Source organism: Natator depressus, chromosome 3 (assembly GCF_965152275.1).
Source record: "Natator depressus isolate rNatDep1 chromosome 3, rNatDep2.hap1, whole genome shotgun sequence".
In the NCBI taxonomy this organism is placed as follows: Eukaryota; Metazoa; Chordata; order Testudines; family Cheloniidae; genus Natator; species Natator depressus.
The window spans coordinates 103,007,335-103,016,856 of NC_134236.1; the positions used below are offsets into that span (position 1 = coordinate 103,007,335).

The 9,522-nt window shown below is 40.9% G+C and overlaps 1 protein-coding gene across 2 annotated transcripts in view; it reads right to left on the bottom strand.

The window, feature by feature from the left end:
* Nucleotides 1-7,443, bottom strand: part of SGK1 (serum/glucocorticoid regulated kinase 1) — a 121,959-nt gene extending 114,516 nt beyond the window's left edge. The window contains exon 1 of one of the 2 annotated variants that reach the window (XM_074948454.1): nucleotides 6,914-7,443. In XM_074948454.1, the coding sequence (XP_074804555.1) occupies nucleotides 6,914-6,982 (69 nt within the window). In that variant the 5' untranslated portion in view covers nucleotides 6,983-7,443. The remainder of the gene's footprint in view (nucleotides 1-6,913) is intronic. The other variant, XM_074948455.1, reaches the window with a different exon arrangement.
* Nucleotides 7,444-9,522: the final 2,079 nt, after the last annotated feature.

The following is a 9,522-nucleotide window of genomic DNA, read 5'->3' on the forward strand; positions in this document are numbered from 1 at the left end:
GAAGGATGAAAGTTTCCCCCTTTGTATCAGTTCCCTGACTCTTGTCCCCAGAGACCCAACCTCCAACCAATCTGACTGAATGGCTTGGCTTCTATCCTCCAATAAAACTAAACTTAATACCGACCTATGGAGGAGTATATGCATCAAGGTACTACAAACCCTTAGCTCTCACCAGCTCCTGCAGATTACTTATCACTTTCACAGTGTGGCAGGGGAATCACATTGATTTTTTCAGGGGATCAGATGTTGCTGCCTGTTTTCCATCTGAAGCAGTGCCATGGTTTGCACCACCTCTTCTGACACAAGCTGCTAGAGATCAGAGCTCTCTCACTTTGTTCTCCCCATCCAGAACTTGTTTGGAAAGTCACATGTTGCCCTGGTTTGCAGCCAGTGCCGAGCATGTTGAGATGAGTTGTGATAGCAGTGATATCATTATGTTAAGGAAAGAGCTACTCCAAGAATTTTGTCCCAGGCTCTATGACCTTTTAAAGAGTTATATCTATTGGCAGAAGACATAGACATCTCATGACCACCACCTCCCTAGATACATATCCTCCTCAGTAAGTCCCGTGACATGAAAGAGAAGGAGACCAAGGTGCTATTCAGATCCAAGAAATATCTAATCTGGTCTTCAAAGGAAAGAACCAAAGCAGGTTCTTGAAGAAATCAAAGAAATCTGCACCTCATCATTATTCCATTGGTATTCATGTACAATGAGGTCTCGAAATGGTAGAATAACTATGAAGAGCTCTGAACGAGGAAGAAGGAGGAGAAAGAAGGGAAGATGGAGATAGAAAAAGGAGACTGAAGCTTCCCCCTCTTGTATTCTTTCTTCTCTCACTCTCCCTTTTGCTCTGATATTCTCTTTTTTTCTTTCCTGCTCTGCTTTTTCTCTTGAGTTGTTATCTCTCAAACCTCTTAAAATCCTTTCCCCTACCTCTGGAAAACCTCCATTCTTTACATTAAGCAGCAGACTTAAAAACCCATCCTGGCCCTAACCTGACCTGTTCTGCCTCATGAAATGTTGTCCTACTTGCTACTCACTTCTCATTCAGACAAATCTCTCACTGACTTCAGGATTTGGTCCATTGTGTCTAATAAACAGGCTTGTTTGTCTGAAGGAAAGGTTAGTTAATAGCCTGTCTCAAACATATTTTGGTTCTGATTTATCTAGTCCCATTTGTTTAGTACATACAGTGCCTGCAGTAGCTGCTGTGTGCAAGACTTAGATATTTGGACTTGATCCTGAGAGGGACTGAGCACTCGCAGCTCCAGCCGATGTCGGTTCCAGTTCCAGATGTTCAGCACCTCTGAGGTGTCGAGGCAGAAAAAGTGAGATGGGAAAGAGATTTTCAGTGACATTTTATCTGGCTTGCAGTCAGCCAGATCATCTTCTCTGGAAAGCTGCTTAAAACTTTACTTACTTTTATTACACTGGCCCAAGCAATTAAGAAAATGGGCAGCTGTCCTGTAGAGTTGGCATTTTCTAAGACACATTCAGCTTCAGATCTTATTTATTTTTTCAATAGTAGAAGCACAATCATCTTAAAGAGCCTAATCTTGGAACCGATTCCTAGATCTGTGAACGTGGAGTACCAGAAGCGGGGTCCTCTTGGCAGAATTTGTCCGAAGAAACACTAGTTCACATGAAATCTGTTGTAACTATTTATGCTACAGCCTTTGGTGCTGCCCAATTACTGTAATCCCAAATACTGGCAATAGTTAGCAAAGAGGCATGTAGGTAATTCTGCAGCCTCATCAGCAGCCTGCTCCCTGAGCTATATCTTAGGCTCAGCTGTCAGTTTCATGTATGCTGCTGCTTGTGGTTTAGCCCTTCTGGCTTGTGTGTAGAGAAAGCCATCGGTGTGTTGTGAGGCAAAATATCTGCCTCGAAATGAGAAATGCACAGTTTGCATAAATACCAGTTTGAAAAGTGCATATAAACACGAAGCTGGGATTTTTCTTTCCTTCTGAGAAGTCTCTTTGGCTTGACGTAAATTATTAATTAATGTAAAATTTTCTCAGTGAAAAAGGATGATAGATATGGTTTCCCTTATCAGATTTCAGAGCCACCAATCCTGAATTCATGCCATAAACTTCCATTATAAAACATTCCCTAGATAGCTCTCTCTTTAGGATGGCGACTTTCCTGTTTCATTTATCATTCATTTATCTTCCTCACATCTTGAATAAATGTGCATTTGCTCTTGTTTCTAAAGTAATGGGTTTGCTGAGCTTACAGTATCATCAGCCTATAATTAATTGGGATGGACAGTTAAGCATTTGCACAACTATAAACTTCATTTTTTGTTTGTTTGGTTTGTTACACGTCATGTTACGTTATTTCATGAGGTCACATGTCCTAAGATGTTGTCCAAAGTCTTTTTACAGAAAAGGTGGCAAGGGTAGGGGAGGAAAGCAATGCAAATACCCCAAACCAGCCCTTATTGAAACCATCTGGTAGCAATTTAGGCAGATGTAAATAAGAAGAAGGATAATGTATCTCTCCTGGGAGGCCTGCCAGGTGAATTTCAATAGTTTATTTGTAGTTTTCAATATGCAATGACCTTATCAAATGATAGAATCAAATTCTATTTGTTATTCTGCTAGGTTCTGAAGCATAAAAGGGATCACACCTTCCACCAGGAACTGAATATTATTAAGTCTTTATGTTTATAAAAGTTAAGATGTTGTCAGTATTGAGAAGAACGGATGTTCTTTAGTGGTATAGGAATTGCCTTACCAAACCAAACCGGTGGCCCACCTAACTGCATATCATGTCTCTGACAGAAACAGCCAGTGCATGGGTATGTCAGAGCAAAGTATAAAGTGCAGAGGACTTCTACATCCAGAGTGGCTAGGATGGTGTTTTCAGGAAGATCACCAATGGATTGTAGTTTCCTTAGGAAGTCAGTGGTGTCTTTAAGATAGCTGGGAGTGCTGGTAGCGTAGGGCCTGAGGAGGGAGTCTACATAGCCAGACAATCCTGCTGTCAGGGTGCCAATGCCTGAGATGATGGGGCATCCAGGATTTCCAGGTTTATGGATCTTGGGTAGCAGATAGAATACCCCAGGTCAGGGTTGCAAGGGTGTGTCTGTACGGATTTGTTCTTGTGCTTTTTAAGGGATTTTCTTGAGCAAATGCTGTAGTTTCTTTTGGTAACCCTCAGTGGGATCAGAGGGGAATGGCTTGTAGAAAGTGGTGTTGGAGAGCTGCCTAGCAGCCTCTTGTTCGTATTCCGACCTATTCATGATGACGACAGCACCTCCTTTGTCAGCCTTTTTGATTATGATGTCAGAGTTGTTTCTGAGGCTGTGGATGGCATTGTGTTCCGCACGGCTGAGGTTATGGGGCAAGTGATGCTGCTTTTCCACAATTTCAGCCCGTGCACGTCGGCGGAAGCATTCTATGTAGAAGTCCAGTCTGCTGTTTCGACCTTCAGGAGGAGTCCACCTAGAATCCTTCTTTTTGTAGTGTTGGTAGGGAGGTCTCTGTGGATTAGTATGTTGTTCAGAGGTATGTTGGAAATATTCCTTGAGTCGGAGATGTCGAATATAGGATTCTAGGTCACCACAGAACTGTATCATGTTCGTGGGGGTGGAGGGGCAGAAGGAGAGGCCCCGAGATAGGACAGATTCTTCTGCTGGGCTAAGAGTATAGCTGGAAAGATTAACAATATTGCTGGGTGGGTTAAGGGAACCACTGTTGTGGCCCCTTGTGGCATGTAGTAATTTAGATAGTTTAGTGTCCCTTTTCTTTTTTTCTTTTTCTTTTTCTTTTTTCTGAGTATTGAATAAAAGGTAATCAAACATCTAAGTATCTATCTGTCCTCTGCCTATTTTGCTATGGATGGAATTGAGGTGCTGATTTTTCCATAACAATCGCCTTTTTTTTTTTAACCATTTCTCTACGGTTGGGCTATTTTTCTTTTCCAATGAGAGGCTATCAATAGCCATAGCAGATAAGATTTTAATTCTTCATTTTCTTTTGTGTGACCATTTCCTCTGGGAAGTCCCAGGAGGATTACTAAAGGAGCATTTGGTAATAAATATCCAGCAATTGGTGTTATTTGGTTACAGATTGCAAATACTCTCTAATGACTGGACATATCCATCATATATGCATAAAATCTCCTCTTTCACCACAATTTTTCCAACATTTATCCCCACTCAGTCTCTATATATTCTTAACCTGACTGGTGTGAGGTACTATTGAAACAGTATCTTAAAGAAAATTTGCTTTTATCATGCTTTATGAGGTTGCTGGTCATCTTTTCCAGATCAAATCCCATTTCTCTGGGGTAATGTGTCTATCTGGGTCTTTTTCATAGCATGTCATGTATGGAAAATTTTTAATTTATGAAAGTTGTCTGCAAAGATTGATACCAATTAGGGTTTTTTTTTGTTTCCTGCTTGCCCAGAAGCCATTGCTGCTATTAAAGTTCTCTTTTTATACACAACAGGGTTTCTAGAAAGTTCAGAAACATAGTGCCTAACTTGAAAGTACTGGTACCATGGGAGAGTCGGTCAGTCAAAGTTAGTTTTGTCTCTAAATAAGTTAGAAAATTTTCTATGTTGAATAGCTGACCGGTCACCTGTATTCCATAGCTCTCCTAATCTTTAAAACTCTCTGGTTTGTGTTCTGGGTAGAGATCTAGATTATTTGCAGTGAGGGTCCTCCAGTCCAGATGCTACTGAAATCCCAACAATAATAAATAAGAAAAAAACAGGACATCATGTTTGATTCAATGAACTTAACCCATAGGCTTCCCCAGATGTCTCATGTATTTTTCCCTTGCCATTCTTTGGTGGACTTCCGAGGATGGGTCCAGAACACCAGTTTGGCACAGAATTGGCTCTGCCTCTGACAATCTCCCAGCTAGTCAAATACAGTATGTTTAGCCAGTTCAGCATAACAGCAGCAGGTAATTTGCTGTAAGCCTGCATCATCCTCAACAACACATTCACATTAAGAACAGGCAGCTTTCTCCCCTTGTACTGCATGCCATTCGAGGACTGACGCAGGCACTTTGTAAGTGATATTTGTGTGCGGGGCTTTTTGTGAATGGGGAACGATGTGGTTAACAGACAGTTCAATGAGTACATTTACATATCGATGAAAATGATGGAGTTTTCTACCTTTGTGATTTTAAATTAGTTTTACTGATTTTTAAAAAGCCCTCATCTGTCTTTGTACCAGTAGTATCAAATATAAAACCTGATAAATTGAAACACTCAGTTATTGACAATGAAAATTTTCTGTCATTCCATTTTTCTGAGACTCTCACTGGGATATTTTCTACAGATACAACAGTCATTAAAAAAAAAAAAAAACTCCTCCTAAGGGAATTTTATTGAAGATCAGGGAGCAATAAGTTCATCCTGCAAAGACAATTCTCCCACCTCATAGACTGTAGATGCAGAAGCTTCCCACATTAAATAGTCTTATTACTGTACAGGGAAATAGGAGACAACCTGGCAGTGTTTAACTCAAATATGAACTGCAAGTGATTTCCCGCCCCCCCCCCCCACTTTAATAATATACTTGTTTTTATCTATAGACCTTTTGGAAGCTTTGGATCCCAGGAAAGCCTTACTAATGAGAAATGTATGAAATGTAAATGAATGAAAAATAATTTACTTAGTATTTAAACTCTTTAGGACACAGATTTTTTTTAGACTGTGTTTGTACAGTGCCTAGCACCGTATCTACAATTTCTCAATACAATACAAATAATCATTAATAATAATAACAAATGTGAACAAAGATATGTTTTCTCCAAATGAGCCTTTCCATGACAAACTGCTTGTATTTTTTCCAGTTCTGCCCTTTAAATTTTGCCATTTGATGCACTTTGAATTTGTTGGTCTCTGCTCATAGTTCAGTGGTTGGGAAAGGCTTCACTGTCTTTGATGGGAGGGTTAAATGGAGTGACCATAACACAGAGAGAGAATGAATGGGAATGAATGAATGGAGCAGTTTATCTAGTTCTACTCCATTTCTTTAAAGCAAGAGCTTATATTTTTAATCATTCAGTAACTCCTCTCCAGTTCCTGCTGTCAGCCTGTCTCTGATGCTTAGCATCTTTGCTCCCTCTCTGCCCAGGTCTATTCAGAAACTCTATTCTTGTTGCCCATGGAAATGACTTTATTGCCATAAGCAGAGTTGAATGGAGAGTGAGCATTACTGTGTTCCTAAAGAGTCAGGGAAACACAATGAATGCTGTTAAAGTAGTGATGCGAAGCTTAAGACGTACATTTTCAAGAGGACAGTAACAGTCAAATACAGCACCCTGCAGCTTTCCACCTAAGAAATGAGCTGCAATCATTCTGCCATACTAACCAAAAGAGAAGAGGAAAAAAATCAAGAGATTTAAGTGACAGGTGTCCCGTAGATCTGCAAACTATCTGATACTTTCCTCCTGCCTTGAAGGTAAATACAGGTTGTGGCTATGTGGCAAATTACAGACTGACAGATTCTGCTGAGAACCTGAGCATCTTTATTCACAGTGATGAATGAAGAGCGTAATGCAGCACTTCAGACTAGTGAATGAAAGGTGTAGAGCAAGTCAAACCCATAAGTGGGTGTGGGGGAGAGGGAGGCAGAGAGTGAGAGATGCTGCAACATCCCTGGACTCTGATTCAGAGTGTTTTATTCTGTTCTGAATATCCAGTTCTATTACGTCAAGCTCTGTGGTACAGCTGCGATTGAGATATACGTTCCACAGCAAACATTGCTTACATCATTCGATCCCCCCCTTTGTGTACAATTTCATGGCTCTTGGTGTATAGTAAAACTCACAGTTCATGCGTCCACTTACAGTAGGACATTGTGACTAAAACACTTTCCTCCTCCACAGACTCCCCCTTACAATGGCATGTAAAAGAAAGAACAACCGAAAGAAAAGCCTTACCCTCTTTTTAAAAAATTGAAAGGCTGAGCACTTCTTGACTGGGAATCCATTCATGTCTTTGTTGACCATTTTCCACAATAAGGAGTACACAGTGATAGATCCAGTGTGGCACCTGCTTAGTTAGTGCATCTGTGATCCTCAGTATCTCTTCTCCAGACAGTTAATGAAGCCCGAGTAGGACTGGATATTCACAAGCAGTGCCCAGGCGACGATCTGTCACACATTCATCCTGCTGCAACAGCTACTGCAGCAGCAGCAGCAGCCTCTGCCAGCTTTCGGGTGCAATAGGCGATCAGCTGTGCTTAAACATTCCTCAAACGCATGAACGTAAACTCCTATAAAATCCAGTGACAGCCCACAAACCACAGGCAGCAAAGCTCCGGCTAAGTGGGTCTCACATAAATCCTTGCCTTTCCTCTGGATGTGCTCCTCGTGTTTTATAAGCAACCAGGCTAGTGCATTCTTTTTGCTCCTCTTCTTCTTCAGGTGATGTGATTCACTGGTGTATGAGACAAGGGCTGTTTTTGATTGTGCAAGTTCCAGTGGGAGCTGCAGTTCAGCAACAGCAGAGAGAGAGGGAGAAAGAGAGAGAGAGAGCAAGAGAGAGATGCACAGGAAGGAGCAGCAGTGCACAGACAATCCTATCAGGGATGGGAGGAAGGCTCCGGGCACAAAGTACCAAAAGGCAATAGGATGATGCTGATAGCTCTTGTTTTACATTTGGACCACCTCAGTATACAAAGAAGGGGGGACCTGAGTCATTTAAAAAATGCTGTTCTTGTTTAGTTATCAAAGCACCAGGTTAGATGATATTATTCTGGAAAAAAGCCTTTGGATGACTTATGCCATTGCAGGGGGGGGGGGGGTTAAATTGATTTTTTATGACAGGACACAATATAGAAAGAAAAGCCTTAAAGCTGCATGAGAAGTTTCAGTATAAAGAAAGCAGTGATTCCCATAAAATGCCATTGTCACATTTGCTGTAGAAATGCAGTAAATAGGTACATACAAATTCAATCAGGTTTGTGTTCCTTTCTAGATGCATAGATTCACAGACTTTAAGGCCAGAAGGGACATTAGCTCTTTGAGTCTGTCTTCCTGTAGATCACAGGCCATTAAATGACACCCAGTTATGCCTATATTGAGGTCCATAACTTGTGTTTAGCTAAAGCATACCTTCCAGAGAGGCATCCAGTCTTGACTTGACAACATCAAGGGACGGAGAATCCGCCCCTTTCCTTGGCAATGTGTTCCAATGGCTACTCACCCTCACTGTTAAAAATTGGTCCCTTATTTCTAATTTGAATTTGTCTGGCTTCAGCTTCCAGCCATTGGTTCTTGTTGTGTCTTTTCTTCACTGGATTAAAGACCCCTGTAGTACCCAGTATTCTTTCACTGTGAAGGTACTTAGACATTGTCATCAAGTCACCGCTCAGCCTTCTTTTTGATAAATTAAACAGATGGAGCTCTTTAAATCTCTCACTATAAGGAATTCTCTCCAGTCCTCAAATCATTTTTGTGGCTCTTCTCTGCTCCGTCTCCAATTTTTTAACAAAAATTTGGACACTGGAGCTTTATGCAGTATTCCAGCATTGGTCTCACCAATGCTGTATACAGAGATAAAATCACCTCCGTACCCCTACTTATTACTCCCCTACTTATATATATATCCATGGATTGCATTAGCCCTTTTTGGCAAAGCATCACTCTGTGAGCTCATGTTCAGTTGTTTGCCCACTATGACCCCTGAATCCTTTTCAGAGTCACTGCTTTCCAGGATACCATCTGTGACAGTGCACTCCATATGATGTTATGAAATATGCTTATGAGTGTGAATATAATATAACTGGAATATGCTTCATGCAGAAGGTCTCTTGTAAGGTATCATTACAAAGCTTATAATCTACTGAGTGTGGTCATCCTATTTGTATAAATGTATAGTTCTTGTATCTGAAACTAAAAATATGAAATATAACTCTGAGGTCCTATTGTAATTAGGCAAAGTGTGGGCCATTAATGGTGGTTTGGAATCTTGATGGCTCCCATTAACCGGGACAAGTGGTTATAAATGGCTCTGTTTACTTGTAAGTCTTCCTGTATACCTGTGTGCTGGCAAGTGGGTAATGAAGTCTTACAGTGACATGTGATCATGTCACCTGAACTGGAATCCATCTTTACCCCGGTGTTTTTCCATTGAAAAGAGGGGTGGGAACCCAGAGAGGGACAAAGGATTCCCGCCTTGTGCAAAAGATATATAAGGGGGTGGAACAGAACAAAGGGGGCTGCAGTCATGAGAAATCCCCTAGCTACCACCTGAGCTGGAACAAGGACTGTATCAGGGGAAAGGATTGGGCCCAGACTAGGAAGGCATCCAGTCTGTGAAAGAAGCTTATTGAAACATCTCTGAGGGTGAGATTTTATCTGTATCCAGTTTTCTACTGTATTAGGCTTAGACTTGCGTGCTTTATTTTATTTTGCTTGGTAATTTACTTTGTTCTGTCTGTTATTACTTGGAACCACTTAAATCTTACTTTTTATATTTAATAAAATCATTTTTTACTTATTAATTAACCCAGAGCAAGTATTAATTCCTGGGGGAGCAAACAGCT